This window comes from Actinia tenebrosa, unplaced genomic scaffold (genome assembly GCF_029948245.1).
Source record: "Actinia tenebrosa isolate PJP-AT-01 unplaced genomic scaffold, QUT_ActTen_1.0 PGA_scaffold10__47_contigs__length_13832649, whole genome shotgun sequence".
Classification (NCBI taxonomy): Eukaryota; Metazoa; Cnidaria; class Anthozoa; order Actiniaria; family Actiniidae; genus Actinia; species Actinia tenebrosa.
The window spans coordinates 12,692,807-12,709,864 of NW_028292570.1; the positions used below are offsets into that span (position 1 = coordinate 12,692,807).

At 44.6% G+C, this 17,058-nt stretch overlaps 1 protein-coding gene across 1 annotated transcript in view; it reads right to left on the bottom strand.

Moving 5' to 3' along the window:
• Nucleotides 1–17,058, bottom strand: part of LOC116306918 (DNA (cytosine-5)-methyltransferase 3A) — a 28,268-nt gene that overhangs the window by 5,982 nt on the left and 5,228 nt on the right. The window contains exons 6-13 of the mRNA XM_089027018.1: nucleotides 16,554–16,697; nucleotides 16,194–16,235; nucleotides 15,961–16,040; nucleotides 15,757–15,804; nucleotides 15,538–15,602; nucleotides 15,412–15,466; nucleotides 15,139–15,264; nucleotides 14,764–14,824 (exon numbers count right to left, since the gene is read on the bottom strand). Of these exons, the coding sequence (XP_088883144.1) occupies nucleotides 14,764–14,824; nucleotides 15,139–15,264; nucleotides 15,412–15,466; nucleotides 15,538–15,602; nucleotides 15,757–15,804; nucleotides 15,961–16,040; nucleotides 16,194–16,235; nucleotides 16,554–16,697 (621 nt within the window). The remainder of the gene's footprint in view (nucleotides 1–14,763; nucleotides 14,825–15,138; nucleotides 15,265–15,411; nucleotides 15,467–15,537; nucleotides 15,603–15,756; nucleotides 15,805–15,960; nucleotides 16,041–16,193; nucleotides 16,236–16,553; nucleotides 16,698–17,058) is intronic.

Genomic DNA, 17,058 nt, shown 5'->3' on the forward strand with positions numbered 1-17,058 from the left:
CACGAGCTAAGTGATAAGGAAGTTCATGCGTTGAATCTACGATGGAACACTGGGTATCACAAAGAAACTCACGACAGTAGCACCTTCTTTGAACCAAACGCTAAGACCACTAAGGAAGTCAGAGACGGACCTCTGTTCAAAGACGAGGGTGGTAAGTATGCAGGGGCTAATCCACTGATTATCAAAATTACCAACGACGAGCAAACAAAGCAATATCTTAATTTCATACCCCCAGAAGGTAAAGGACTAACCAAAGCCGGCCTTGCCCGTTTAAACCGCAGCATAGAAGCTTACGTGTATTCTATCCTTGGAGCTCAGGTAAACACCCGATCCAGCATAATCGGAAATACTGGCGCCGCAGAAGAAACGCGAGCCGAAGCCTTGATCTTATTCGAAAGTTCAATCTTGGAGGGTGACATTAGCAAGGGCGTACAGCGTTACCAACTAGCCATACAAAATTCTAAGGCGAGGTTGGACTATGCAGTAGCCCCGGGTTGTTGGTTAATGCCTAGTAATTTATCTATAAATACTGGCTCTGTAGTAGGATACAACAACAAACTTCAACGAGCTACTAAGGATATGAAGTTTGGGGTGAATGACGTGAACTCTGACACTCTTAGGAACATTCCTCACTTCGTAGAGAAGCCAAAAAAGTCACACGAAACGAAGCTACCCGTAGTTAAGAAACCATCAAAGAAGGTCCTGCCTGCGATACCTGAGGAATATGACCATAACTTACTAAAGGCCGGCGTAGCAGCTGCAAGCATTGGTCTAAGCTATTATATATGGCGATGAACAACCCCTACGTAGCTGGAGTAGATTGTGTCTATACGACTTACACAGGCGAGAAAAAATACACCCAGGCATCTTGGGTTGATGTCACGGGGATGTCCGTGGATTTGAACTACTCCGGAAAGAAATTGATATTATGCAGCATTTCTTTGGGGGCCGTTAGCAGTGCGAATGTAGGATTTCGTTTCTGTGACGACAATGGAGTATTACAGCCCATGCGCGCGAAGACAAACAACAGGGAGCCTACGCATTTCTCAGTAGAGCCGCCAACGAATAGCTCTGAGAATCTTTCCGTTTGGACTTTCCACATGGTTGCTGATTGCCACGGAAAGGTAAAGCTGCAGATAAGAGTAGATGACACCGGGAGTGTTTGCATAAATAGCATAGAAAATCAAAGGAATACTGTCTATAACCACATGACCATCAGCACTTTGACGGTAATGAGCCTCTAGAAGGGAACTTGTTCCCTGTAATATATGAATCCATACGTGAGGGAAACGCGTTATACCCACCGCTTAGATGAAGAGGGATATGACAACGGCGCTTGGCATGACGTTGGACTGTGGGTTGAGGTTGGGGGCACTGCATTGGTCATTTGCACTATTAGCATTAATGCAAATACGCATGCGAATGTGGGGTTTAGGCTTATCGATGAGAATAATAAGCCCCTGCTTCCTTATCGAACTTCAACGAACACCAGGAAAGTTACCCATTTTTCGATGGAGCCCTACACTAGGTCCTCTGAAGACCTAACGCCAGTGACTTTTCATATGCTAGCCAATTGTAAATATGCTAAGTTGCAAGTCACTTCTGATGACGGCAAGTTTGGGATAAATCGCATAGGTCGCAGGCCCGCTAATGCAGCCTGGAGTCATAAGCCCATTTCTACCATGAGTGTGTTGCCGTTGGTTCCAAATTACCAGGGCGGTGCTAATACCGTCTTTCATTATCCTCAAAGCAGGACACCGTCCGATGAGAAGGATAAGATCAAGCCTTCATCTTCTTCAGGAGGACCACCCCAATAGCGACGACCAAGATCCAGATGTTATTCCCTACAAACTTTAACAGTTCTCCGCCGGCCCTAAGTGCCAGACCAAGAACACTACCAAGCAGCCCAGGAAGACCGGCTGCCATCTTTTTTCCCAAGTCCGTTAGTCCATTGCCTAATTTCTTTACGCCCGCGCCTGTAGCCTTAAGCGCGGATAGGATAACTCCTACTACGCTCGAAATAGCAGCCGCAAATGCCAGCGGAATACCATACTTCACCAGAGCTCTTTTTATTTTTTCCTTGGTGGTAAGCCCCAATTCTCTTTCCAGGTTGTCCTTTTGCGCCTGTAATTCCGCAACTCTTTCCTGAAGGGTTTCTACTTCCTTTTGAGCTGCTTCCCTTTCCTCTTCGGGGCGAGTTTGGTCATTGATTATTTCCTGCTTTTCGGATATGTTTTTTTCTAGGTCTTCGATGGCCTGAGTTCTTTGCTGGATTTGATCTTCTTTAATGTTGATTTCGGCAGCTAACTGCCGCCGCTCCACCAAAGAACCCTCTATGGTGGCACGTAAGTCCTTGGCTTCTTCCTTGCTTATATCCAGGTCTTGCAGGGCGAGCTCGAAGGTCTTTTGGGCTTGGTCTCTATCGCGTAGGGCATTGTCTCTTTGTTCTCTAAGTTCTAATATGCGTTGATTCTTGTCATCAACTTCTCTCTTTTGAGCATCGAGAAGTAGTTGGTTTTGCCGCATGTAATCTGCCTCCCTTTCCTCCATCGCTTGCTTTAGCTCTTCTACTTCCCTTATCACCTCAAGACCTTTTTGTTGCCGCTGCATTATGGCCTTAACTCTTTCGACGGCTTCGTCAATATTCTCACTATTTTCCCTCATTCTTTCGGGTAAGTTGGGCTCTCCTAATGCCTTTCTAAGGGTTGAAGGAATATTTTTATCTGCGTAGTATTTACCATTTATGTCCCTGATGACATATGGATGAGCATTAGACCTATTTAACCTTGCTACTACGACTTCCCTGCCCCATTCGTTATCCGCGTCAAACATTACTTGGACTTTGTTTGGATCCCAGTTTGGGAATTCTTCCTTGATCCTATCAAAGTCGTCCGGGGTTTCTTCCATGGATTCGTTCATTTGTTCCTGAACCTTACTAAGCCATGCAGCGCTGGGGGCTTCAGGAATGTCGCCGCCTGGACCTACTACGTAATCCATCTGCAAAAATTCTGGAATGGGTTTATATGGATTTTTTTGTGTGAACATACGATTTAACGTGGCCTTGACCCTCCTCCACCTACTACCAAACTTGTCTCTTAAGGCTGCGTCGTAAACTAGGGGGTCGGTATCCGCGCCTTTAGTCCATGCGTCGAATTCGTCGTCGTTAATATCTGCTTGACCTTCTTCGGTAAGGGGATCGAAATCCGTTCCTTCTACTTCCATTATATATGATAAGCTCAAAGTTAAACCCCAACGTATTACCTAAGCAGGTTGGCGGACTGAAAGCAGAACGCACCTTTCACCGGGTCACATTCACACCTTCTAGCGCAAAGCCAGGGGAAACCCTGTACGTAGGCGTGCCCCGCCTAACGGATAACCTAGTGTTGGTTCCTGGCACCCTAGCGCTAAGGTTTAACCTAGCAATACAGCCAGATACCGCAGACGCGCGTTACGTCGTCAATAATGCGGGTAGAAACCTCGTTTCCAAAATGCGTGTAAAGTTCGCAGGGGAATCCCTCTTGGACTTAAATAGGTACGATCTGTATACCACGTACAAAGACTTATGGTTGACTGCATTCGACCGCGCGCAAAAGATAGAGCAGGGAATCGCCAGTGAAGCCATACGCAAGGTAAGAAGCGCAACCGACAGCGCCTCGGGAGAAGACGAAATAAAGACGGCTTATGGTACTAAATATGTCGTTCCATTAGATTTCGAAATTATCACGAACCACGGTGCATACTACCCAAGGCAGCTAAGCGAGCTGCAGTTCGAAGTGACCCTAGCAGACACTACGAACATCCTGCAGGGAAAAGATGTAAGTTCATCAGCCGTGGATCCTTATTTCATCAAGAACTTGGAGCTGCAGTACGAGACGGTATACAGCGAAGAGCTGGCTCGTAGCGCCGGTATGGAATACAGTTCTGGGAAGGCTTTCCTTTACGATCACGTCGTGATGTACAAGACGTTCAGCTTTACAAATAACGTCGAAGAGGTCATCAACCAAAGCATTAACCTTCCCAGGCGCAGCCTTACAGGGATAATGTTGCTGTTCGCAAAGACATACACAGCAGGATTGCGTGACTCCGAGGCGTTCTTTAATCCTAACATCACTAACGTAGGTGTTAGCATTAACGGAGTGCCTAATAAGGTTTACTCACAAGGGATAAAGCCCGCGGATATGTACCGGGAAGTCGCACGTAAGTTTGGCGATCAAATTGACCCAAAGAAATTCTTTAAGGATAAGTACGCGCTGTGGATCGACATGCGCACGACGAACGACGAAGACCTACATGGACAGGGATTGCGGCTGGTAAATACCCAGGACGGCATTACGTTGGAGATCAAGCGCACCAAAGACGCCAGCGACACTACTAAGATCAACGCATATATCTTCGTAGTCTCAGACGCGCAACTGAGTGTAGAAATGAATCAGCTAAAGAGCGTTGCATATTGATGACTCATCCTTTTGATAAAAAATATCGTTGGTATATAATGCTTCGCGTATTTGAAAACAACAACACCAAACTGCAATGCATAGTGCAAGGCGACAAGCTGTACTTTAAAGCAAAGTCAGTAGCAGGAGCCTTGGGCTACGCTAACTCTAGGGACGCAGCTAGAGCACACGTATCAGAGGAAAACAAGGTAACCCTGGGGTCTATAAAGGGTGTCGGTCTGAGCGACACCCTTAACGCACAGCCCAATGCCGTGTACCTAACAGAGGAAGGTCTGTATGAGCTGGTATTTGGCTCTGAAAAGGCGGAGGCAAAGAAGTTCAGGAAATGGGTAATGGGTGACGTCCTGCCCACGCTAAGGAAGACAGGCAAGTATGAAATGGAAAAGCGCTTCGATGGTTCAAATAAGATGAAGTTCAAGATAGAAACGGAGTCCGACATACATAATCGACTCGTACACAACACCCGTAGGTTCTACCCGCATGCAATCATAGTTCCCGGCTTGGGAGAACTACAAGACACCGTAAGTAAGCGCATTAAAAGCTGGCAGAAGGGCTACCAGGCAGGGCAACCCGATCTGCTGATCCTTAACAACCATAAAAAATACAATGGGCTGTGCATTGAACTGAAGACACCCAAAGGCACCGGTTCATTATCCGAGAAACAAAGGTTAATGTTGGATAAATACGACATGAATGGTTACCTGACCATCGTAAGCAATGATTATGATATGCTGAGCAGGGAAATAGCCGAGTACATGGCTGACGTCCGTATCCCTTGTCCTTGGTGTGTGAAGGCCTTCAAGCTGCAGGACACCTTAAGCACGCACCTTAAAATATTTCATAGGTATAATGATTCTTGAACAAACACACTGGCGCGATTTGCTGCAAGGCGTTGCATACCGAATAAAAAACTATGTCGTGTTCGAAGACATTGACCGTTTAAGGTTAGTCTTGGAACGCGACGGTCAGGAATACAGTCTTTGGGCGCCTGACTGTGTGAGATACATACTGCAGGGTGAAGAATTCACACACCTTCACAGCCACGGTAAGGTTAACGGCCGATGGAAGTTTACCATTGAACGTCGAACGGAGAATAATCCATTGTGCGACTAATCCTCTCCATGGGCAGACAAGTAGTCAGTTGCTGTGTCTGCCTTTATTTTTAAAAAAAAAATCATTGAAAGGGTGTATATCAGAAGTCCACCCGCAAGGCAACATATATTAGTCTTCTCTTTCCAGCTTTTCTTCCCTTTCCCTTCGGATCTCGTTAATGCATTCGGAGTGGTGTAGTCCCAATTCAAACGCGCAAAGGCAGGCAACAGCCATTACGGTTGTTCCAACGATGAAGCTGGCGCAGAACAATACTTCACTGATCATTATATAAAATAATATATATTTTAGGAAGGCTCTCCCAAATAGGGGGTTTCAAATGTTAACATAAATGTCAAATATTGTAAGGACCTTAGAGCTTTACTATGGTTTTGCAAGGGCTTTCAAAATAGGGGGTTTCAAATGTTGACGTTTAAGTTAACTTTTTGTTAATACAGTATGAAATATGTCCTTCATCTTCTCTGACGCATTTACAGCTATAACATTCATCTGTCCAATACTTTCTGTTAGTCCAGGGAACTCCTTCAGAGCGTTCAAAGAAAGGAAATAACCGTAAGAGATGTTTATAATTATCTATACAACCTTTAAGGTATTCTTCTTTATGAATGCAATCATTTAAAGGTCCGAGACATATCTTACAATCTACGTCCTGGAGACTATATTCCTTTGAAAGGCGCATATAGGATATCTCATGCCTTCTTTTATGCGTTTGGAGTCGTTGTATGCTACTGAATACTTTCTCACAGAAACTACATTGACGGCTATTAATACATACACCTCTCTTTAAATGCTCATGCAATCCTGTAGGAAATACCCCACCACAATTATCGCAGGTAATACAAATGCGCTTCTTTACATGTTGCTGCATCTTTTGCTGTGTACTGAATTCCTTAAGGCAATCCTTACAGATCCTAGGAACGGTTTCCTTCTTACATACAGCATTATTTACGTGGTATTCTAACCTCTGCCTACTGCTAAATGTCTTCTTACAATCTTTGCAACTCATATATTTAACAATTATCTTAACCTTTTTGTCAACATTTCATACCCCTATTTTGAAGACCCATGCAAATTTAGTAATCCTAGGGTATGTTTTCAGTCTTCTTCACTGGAACTTTCATAGAATCAGCTTGGGGTCCGTGTGACAATAGTGACCCTCAAAGTCATCGCACGCATACACCTTGTTACAACTAAGGCAACGATACTTACCGGGTGACGTTGCTTCTTTCACAGGCTTGGAGGGGGCTTTATCGATAGGTTCTTCTGGAACGACAATAATGCAGTCAGCAGGTGCTTCACACGTAATACAGTCCATATATCTATGGAGGGTATCGCATGAAGTCCTTAATGGACTCCTTAGCCCAGCCCGCCATTGTCAAAAGCGCGCCAAACCGTTCTGCACGCTTCAGACCGCACATTTCATCGTACAATTCCTGCACGCGCTCTTTTAACCGGTCTATCTCTTCCCTTTGCATTTCTATGGTGTCTTTTTTATCCTTTGCGTCGGCGGTAATCCTTCTTACTGCTTCCACTGGTTCCATCTATATATGAACCCAGATCACATGCCTTGTAACGCTCTGATAGTAGGACCCACCGGCTGCGGAAAGACCCAGTTCATCGTGGAGCAGCTATTAGGATCCTTTAGATACCGCTTTGACTACATAGTGCTGCTTTGTCCCACCTACGTGAATAACCGCACCTGGGAAGGCATAGGAGTGAAAGATGACGACTTCTTCGTAGATATCTTAGATCCTAACGAGTTATCCAGCCATTTGAAGTTCTGGCACAAACAATTCCCTAAAGATACACAGACTTTACTCATACTGGATGACATTGCCTGTGGGGACGACGTAAAAAGGCGCACCTCCGAATTAGTGAAGCTCGCCTTCAGCGGTAGACACGACAATATCAGCGTTTGGTTGCTTTCCCAGCAGCTTACCAGCGTCTCTAAGCCCTTTAGGGAAAACATAGGCTCTCTCGTAGTATTTTATACTCCGAGCAAGTCTGACCTGGAAACCATTTTAAGCGACTACGGCGGTGAGATAAGCAAGGAACAGCTGCACGAATACATGCGGCATTTAAAAACGCACCAACATTCCAAGATGATCTTCTCTTTGAGGTTTCCGTATGACGTTAACATATATGGACATTGAGCAGCTCATAGATGAAGTCCCCACACAGTTAGATGAAAGTAACCTCAAGGAACAACTTAACATTCTTGTGTCTTCGGGGAAGTGTAAAGAAATGATAGGTAAGGAACTTACCCATGAGCAGGTTAATAAGCTGTCAGAAGAGGAGGTTAAGAAGTTCCATAAGAGGTACGAGGCTGCCCTTGCAAGTAAGACCACGGACGCCGTAGCAGACTCCGCTATCCGACTTGCCACTAAATTGCTTGGACTTGCACTGCCCATAGACGACGTGGAGCAACTACAGAAGGACATAAGAGATGACTATGTCATATCCCAAGAACTTAAGATAACCTGCGGCTGGTTGTCTTTGAAGTGCGGTAAGTTAATGGCAGTCGCCTCTGCGGCACTTCACGTAGCTCAGCACGTCGACTTGAAGGAGGTACTAGGTTCCTTCGGAACATCTTGGAAGGACTTCAAGAAGGACAGAGAAGTCGAAAAGGTCTTCCAGGCGGCACTTGCTGAGGTACCTGATCAAGTCGCCTCAAGTACCTAGTCAAGTCGTTGTCAAGTCACCTCAAGTACCTAGTTAAGTCATTCGTAAGTACTTAGTCAGGTCATTCGTAAGTACTTAGTCAAGTCACCGTAAGTACTTAGTCAAGTCATTCGTAAGTACTTAGTCAGGTCATTATTAAGTCGTTCTCAAGTCGTAACCAAGTTACTTGTCAAGTCCTTCAAGTCCCTTAATATAAGATGAGTGGCACCGAAGAACAACCACCCGTAGAAGATACCAAGATTACCAAGGCTAAATCTCCGGGCAGAGTCGCTGCCGGAAAGAAGCTCGCGGAGATGAATAAAAAGAACAAAGCAAAGAAGGAGGAAAAGGCGGAGGAAAGAGAAGAGGAATCCTTTATCAATCCTGGGTACGTCATTGGCGCGTTAGGAGTCGCTATAGCAGCAGGCAGCCTCTACTTACAATGGCGGGCTACGAAGCCAAAAGTAAAGTGGGAGGCCGCAACATATCACGCACCTGTGGAGGTTAGAAAAAGTAAGATCCCTGAAATGGAGTAGATTTATCACCACGTACCGTGGCGACCTAGATTTTCCTTCTCGCTTTGTAATATAATGTCGACCGCGTTGTTGAAAACTGTTGAAGAGGCAGCTATCATTACTTCCATCGTTGCGGGTATTGGTTGGGTAGGTAAGAAAGTGCTCAAAGAAGACTTTACTGAAGACCCAAGCAAGAGCTTCGCTAACTTTGCTAAGATGACCGCTGCCGTAGGCGGGGCTATCATGGTAAAGGATTACCTACGGAAGGAAAAGTACCTACCTAATGTATAATGGTTAGCTTAGTCGCAGGTGGAGTCATTGCAGCTTTAGCATTTACAGGGGCTAATTATGGTGGTCAATATTTGGATAGATTAGTTAGAGGCGACAAAAGCGGTGCCGCCGAAAGAAAGAGACACGACTTAGCGCTGGAGAAATATCAAAGGGACGTTGCAGCTTGGAATGAAAAAAGACAAGCTTACAGGGATTGGTTGGATAAGAACTACCAAGACAAAATGCAGGCAGACAAGAACTTCGAAAACACAGACTACGCCTTCAAACTTTATGCGCAAGCGCATCCCACAGTGGCGTTAAAAAAGCCTCAGTTCAAGAATTACTACCAGCCTTCTAAGAAACGAAAAGACAATGAATTGGTCTTTGTAGGAGTCGCAGGGCTGGCCGGAGGCGTGGCTTTGGCGTATCTAATATAATGATCGTCTTTTTGGAAAGCGACAAGAATGACTTTACCACGTATTTGAATCCTCCCATCAAAGCCTGTAAGGTTCGGTTGGTTAGTTGCTCTTTGTACAATTCTTGGTATAATTTAATTAATGGCTTTGTCATCGGAACTTCCGGCACCAAACCGAAAATACCAGATTCCCATTACACCCCAATAACACTGGCTAAGGAGCTAGCAAAGCATGGATACACTCTTACCACAGGATTGCCCCATGAAATGACATTCAAGAAAAATAATGGGAGCGCCAATCTAAAGGACAGTTCATTGGTAGAACTCCTGGGCCTTACTAGTACCACGATAAATAGCGGCAGTACATATGATGTGAAATGGAAAGTCGCATCCTCTTATGAAGTCTATTGCGACTTGGTCCATAGTTACAACAATGGAGAAAAGTCTTCTCTTATGTCCAAGTTTTTGCCCAAAGGTAATCCATTTGACCTGGTAGAATACACTCCCATTTCTTTGAGCTATGACTTATCTAATTTGGTAGAAAGCATAAACATCACCATTAAAGTGGACGGAAAGACGGTGGATTTTAACGGACGTAAGATCAATCTTGTTTTGGAATTCATATAATGGGCCGCGTAGAGGACAAACTTAAAAGGATTTACTATGGGCCGGAAGGCTATTGGAGAGGAGCGTCAGCTATCAAGAAACTCGCGACCGCGGCCAGGGTATCAGACGAAACAGCTAAGAACTGGTTGAAAAAACAAACCCTCTGGCAGGTTTATCTTCCCGTGCCTAAGTACATTCCCAGGCCCAGCTTCACCGTAAATACCCCCAATGAAGTTCATCAGGCGGACTTGCTTTTCTTGCCGCACGATAAGGTGAGAAAAAAGACCTATAGGTACGCTTTGACCGTAGTTGATATCGCAAGCAGATACAAGGACGCCGAACCCATAATCAGCAAGGATTCTGGAGAAGTCGCAGAAGCCCTAGGTAGGATTTATAAGCGCGTCTTGAAATGGCCTAAGCTGCTGCAAGTGGATGCGGGAACGGAGTTCATGGGCGTGGTTACTAAGACCCTGAAAGACCACGACACTAAGATTAGGAGAGCCAAAGCTGAGTACCACAGGGGTCAGAGCATCGTCGAAAGATTCAATAAGACCTTGGCAGAGCGTCTCTTTGGATACCAGTATTGGAAAGAGCTGGAAGATCCCTCCAAACGCAACAGGGAATGGACTCAGAGGCTCCCCCAGGTCGTCGCGGCTTTGAACAACGAGGCGGCCAGGGCTACGGGAATAAAACCCAGAGATGCCATAAAAAAGAAACACGTGGAACACAAGTCCTTCGTCAGAAGTTCGAGGGCGGTCTTCCCCCATGAAAAGAAATTAGGTAATGTCACGGTTCGATATCTCTATGAGCCGGGTGAATTAGAAGGAGGATCCAAAAGAGCTACGGATCCTAATTGGTCTTTGGAAACTTACCAGATCCGAAGTGCGATAGCTAAGAAGGGTCAGCCCATCTTGTATTATCTTCATGATGGTCCCACGCGTGGGTTCGTCAAAGAAGAACTGCTTATCGTGTGATGTCCGAATGCTATCGTATGCACTCCGTCATCACACATCCATCGCTTACCGTCAAATGCAGACAGTGACACCTTCTCCTGCGTGACGTTATGTATCTGATGTCCGTAGCTGCGCAGGCTGTTCATCTTATGCCGCTGTTCCTTGCGTGTTCGTAATACGTTGAGGTAGGACTCGTGCGTAATGTCCTTCTTAACCACATACTTTTTTACGCCTTTAGCTTTCTTTTCTACACCGTCTAACTTTAGCACGCTGTACATCTTTGGTTTCAGACCCACGTATTCCACGATGGGTTTTCCTAACATTTCGTCTTTCATCTTCCCAATTACCTTCTTATTCTTCGCAGAGTAAAGGAAGTGCTCCTTCGGGTAACCGCTGGTGTCGTACTCGTCTATGTCGGGGAGGCAGTCTTTGTAAACGTCTTCCGTTTGCACTTCTAGAATTAGGGAGTCGGTGTCTGTGTACAGGAGGCGACAGCGGTCTCCGTACTTTGGCTTAAGCTTATCGTAGTAGAACTCGTACATAAGCAGCTTCGATAGATCCAGCACCGTAAAGCCTGTGTAAACGGGCTTGTTTAGTAAGAGGTTTGCCTTTTTCATGTGAATCACGTAGAAGTTCAGCATTTCTACGTATCTAACGAAGCCTGGCTGTGACACGTATGCTTCTGCTTCCTCTTTGGTGCTGACTATTTTTACGCTTACGCGCTTGCGGATGTTCTCCATTGTCTTTCCGAACACGCTGTTGTTCATCAGTTTGAAGAGGTTTTTCTCGAAGTCATTTTTCGCTGCGGTACGCTTTTGCGTGTTAAAGTCAATGTAGGGGCGCATCCAGGGTTCCTGCGTGAATTTTAGGACTCTGTGGATCTTCTCTACGCGCATTCCGTGTCGCACGTAGAACTGCAGGTTGCGGTAATGTACCACATACTTCTTCTTATCCATCAGGTTCATAGTTAGTTTCCTGTACGGTTTGTAACCAGGGCACATTTGCTTTTGCAGCGGACTTAGCTGCTTAAATGGTATCTCTATCGCTTCTGGTGCTAAGGGGAACTCATTGTGTTCGTCGTGCAGGCGCTCTGGGTACTCCAGATCCACTTCTAAGACGTAACCCTTGTCTTCCTCCTTTCCTACCTGCATGTAGAAGTCTATCGGCTTCACTGGATCCCATTCGAAGTCTCTCACAGGTAGGTACTGTGACATTGCCCAACCATAAAGGTTATTCGCATCCAGGTAGTAAATGTATGTGGTTGGTTTCTCTGGGTCGTGCTCTACTAAGGGGTTGTTTGCGCGGGCGTAACGTCGGCTGGGTCCGCATACGCCGCCACGAATACCGTCTTCCATAAACCGATACATGTCGTACTCCGTTAGGAGATCCAACTGCGCATTTGTCTTCTTTAACAAAGCACTCCAGCTGAGCCCAGGAGCCGTGTAGAAATTAGCGGGATCCAATCCGTAATATTCCATAGCCATCTTTCTGAAGCTTTGGAAAACATCTGCGAGCAGCACTACGTCAGACCTTAGGTAGATGTCGTGGTAGTCACCCATGTTCTCACAGGAGTACTTTTCCCACACGTCTAACGCATGCTGGTACTCCTCATCCTTTATACCAGACTCGTTTAGGGTGCTGTAGAAGCGATCTTTGGGTGGTAGGGGTTCTTTGAATCGATCCCAGGAGTCCATGTATTCGTATGGGTAGACTCCTTTCCTTTCCGCGCCGTATTGACTGGAAATGGGAAAGTTGGTGTTATACTTTACGAGGTTTGCTAAGGAGTCCGCCATAAACTGCTGCGAATCTAAGAACTTTAGCTTACCCACAGTTACGGACATGTAGCGCTCTTTGTTGTTGGGTATGCATTTGACGTCGGAGCCGTCTGTTCCTTGTAGTAGCAAATGGGAGTCGTAACCGCGGAGGTTGTGAAAGAACACCGGAATCTCCATGTCTGGATTTACTTTGAAGTTTATATTGCATTTCCAATGAGCCGCTCCTCTGTATTTACCCGTGATGTGGCAGTGATCCCTAACCTTATCCACATAGAAATCCTCAACAAATGCTTTGTGACAGTGAATGCAGTGCGTGGAGGGCTTTCCCGGCTTCTCACCTTTCTTAGCATACTTCCCGCATTTAAAATGAGCTTCTCCTAGATACTTTCCATCTTCATCCCACGCTTTCTTGGCTCGTCTTCCAAACTGAAGAAGCGTATGTTGGCAAATGTAGCATTTTTTTGCCTTGGTAAAAGCCTCCTGGTTCTCTTTGGTAAATTCCATCTTCTTTGGACATCTTAATTGTTCTCTAATCTCTCCCTCCTCTTCTCGCAATGCTTCTAGAAACTCATTAGCTGCGTTCTTACCTCGGTAAATCACAGGAGGGTTTGCTTTGCCGTCTGATCTGACTACTATGTAACCAAAGGAGCAGATCTCGTGTAATCCTACCTTATTCGTGGCGCCACGTTTCTGCTCTTCCTTAGTTATCAACGCTTCGAAGTCTGCATATATCACGTAAGGCACTTGCATCTGCTTTTGATGGTCTGCGTATGAAAGCTCTTTGTTGGTGGGCATCTGGATCCGTTGCGCCACTTCTTCGACTCCGCGGCAGATCTCATCGTGTTTCTTTAGGGTATTTAAGGATGTAAATGACAACAAGCAGCAGTCACAGAAGTACTTTTTGCCTTTGTGCTTAGTATGTCTGTAGAATAGTCTGCTAATGTGTTTAACCCATGAGTAGTGTCCGCCGTGGTAGAATAAATGTACGCGCTCTCCTTTACTTTTTGACAGAACTAACGGTACTATCGTCTGCTCTCTGACTCCGTAAACGTTAATTGCTAGATCGTTTATTTCCTCAAATATGGGGATGTCTATCAACTGCATGGGAAATTCCACACCGTCCCACTCTAAATCATCTGTGGGATACTTACTTGTCCTACAGGGATCCTTCTCTGCTGGATACAGTGCAGACCTGATTGCCCACATAAAGCATCGATTGTCTTCATTCTTCACGTTTACAATAGCCTTCTTCCTTTCTACCCACGTTGGTAGCGGTACGTAACTCCCCCCTCGTATGGGTACGTACCTGGCTATACTTATCTCTATTCCTTCAACCTCCTCTACTGTCCAACCCGATCCTTCTTTCGTGTAGTTAGACAGCGACTCCATTATTGCTTCTAAGGCTTCACTGAGTGACCTATCCAGATTCGTGGATTCTAATATCACTAACGACTTTGATCGCAACATTGCTGTCGTCATTACCTCGTCTTTTGACAAACTTACTTCTACCATTATGCTCGCTTTCAGGGCTCCTAATTCTTCTATACCTTTTCGGAGAGTCCTTTTAACCTTCCTTTCTGACTGACGCCAAAACTGTCTAACGTCAATCTCACCGTTACCGGGTATTGACACCGTGCTGAAGTTGCTTTGGGATTCCATCTATATAATAGGAAATATTTTATACCTAATACCAAGCACTTTTTAGGTCGTCGTAGTCGTACTCACAGTCCTGACAATGCCAAAACAATTTAACCTTAGTCTCAAACTTCTTACCACATCCACAATCATAACTGCTCATACACTTCGTCTTCATTTTCAAATGCTTTTTCAAATCCGCTTCTTTCTTAAAAGTTCTCTTACATTCTTCGCACTCCATATATAGACTAACATATTTGCGCTGTTGCCCCCAACCACACTTGGAGTGGGTTGTTTCCGTAGGTGGATTTTTGACACGGGTCTTGCCCGTGTTGAGATTGCGCTGGAACCCCCATTCCCTATACTACTCAAGTACTTTGATTGGTTTACGATCTTCAGGTGGAATTATGGGATACACTGGTGGTAATTCCTGCAGAGTTGACAATTACAGTATTGCATTTAATTCAGCTGCAAAGAACGACTAGTACTGGCTCGTATGATGATAGTGATGGTGATAATGATGATGGCTATGGAAATGATGATGGTGATGATAATGATGATGATAGTGATGATGATAATGATGATGATGACGATGGTAATGGTGATGTTGGTGATGATGATGGTGATGATGGCTATGGTGAAAATGATAATGATAATGGTGATGGTTATGATAATGATAATGATGATGATTGTGATGATGATTATGATGATGATAATGATCGATGGTGTTATAAAGTGACTTACGTATTCAGCCTGTCTGTCACTAACGAACAGCTCGTGTAACCTGGTTTGCCAGTCTTTTCTTCTTTTGATCAATCGTTTAGTTTTCCCAGAACACATGTAACATATCCACTTCTCTTGTGACATTATCTTGAAAGGAACATTAAGCAATCAATATCTTTGGCATATATTTTTGCTGCTCGCGTGACACGGGTATTCCGGTAAAGAATGGATGGCGCGACGCGTGACTACAAAGAATGCATGATTCAAAAGTAGGCGCATTACTGTTCCACTTACCGATCTAACTGTGCCTTGTCCTGCCAACATGTCAATACACAATCCACAATAAGACCTGTGACACAAGAGAGCCATAATTAACACGCTAGAATGGTTGAGTTGAACTGGGTATTTTATGCTTGTTACCTGAAACATCCCTCATTGTCACACATGAATACTTCTTTACCGTCACCACAAATAGTACAGTACATCTGGAAATGAACAGCAAAGATATTAAGCACAGCATGCATCAAGAAAGAGCACATCACAGCACAGCACAGCACAGCACAGCACAGCACAGCACAGCACAGCACAGCACAGCACAGCACAGCACAGCACAGCAAAGCACAACAAAGCACAGCTTACCTGATATCCATCACCATCAAAGAGATATGAACATTCAAGAAACGTTTGCTATAGAAACGAGAAAACTGTGTTACAATATGTGGTTTAATATGGGGGAAACATAACTGATGAAAGAAATAATACTCAAGGGAATGATGTGGTCTGAGATGGGCAAACACTACCGATGAAAGAAATATTACTCGATAGAAAAACATGTGGTCTTACTTTGCATTCTTTACAGAGGCCGCCCTCAAACAATGGATGTTTGGCACAGACTTTGAGATCCCCACAACCTAAACATATTTCTAAAGTAAATAGTAAAATAAAAATGCAGTCAAAGACATATCTTCATTACGGTTCAAGAAGGACACTGAAAAGAGCTGGGAGTGTGTGCCACGCGCGTTTTGGCGCGAAAATATTCCCGCCAAAATTAACCGGAAGTCATGAAATATTCATACCTTCTAGCTTCCGTTTTCCGTCCAATACTTCATCAAATAATGCTGCAGAGACAATAAGAAAATCTATGTTTACTCCTTGACCCTTTACCATCTCATTGAAAAAACGACTGTTGAACGTTTGACCACAACACCGAGTACTGAAGAAGACCTAAGCGTTGGTCGAAAATTCTACAGGTCTAGAAAGAACTTTGTGTTGTGTTCAAGAGCTCAACATTTTTATAAATTTTCTTCTCACACATAATGGCGTATGTATTAAAGGATAAAACCCGTGATAACGCGACGGTGGTGAGACGCGACGTGTGTAACTGTAGTTTTGTATCACGGATTAAAGCGGATGATAGACTTAGTGAGGTACGCTACCTTTGACATCACTGGCGAGGTTTGGTTCGTTAACTGGTTTACCAAAGCGAACCTTTGACTTGTCTGCTCCGTCAGATTCATCATCAGCATCATCATCTTCATCGCTATCAGATGGTATTACTGAGCATCGAACGTTCATCTCCTCTAACAACAAATTATCATAAAAGCAAATAAGAAAAAGTGAAAACCTTGTGCCCAAGCTAAAATGGTCTTTTTGCCCCACTTTCACACACACACGGCACACACACACACACACACACACACACACACACACACACACACACACACACACACACACACACACACACACACACACACGCACACACACACACACACACACACACACACACTATCTCCACATTTTCCCCTTTTCGTTTCTTTACTATTGTAATTAAATTGTCAGTTTTCTTAGTTATTTGTAAATCTTCAAATATCTATTTCTCAATGTAATAAATGGCCTCCCGCTTAGATTTAGTCTAATTAGTTTAGTGCTATTCGCGGGAGG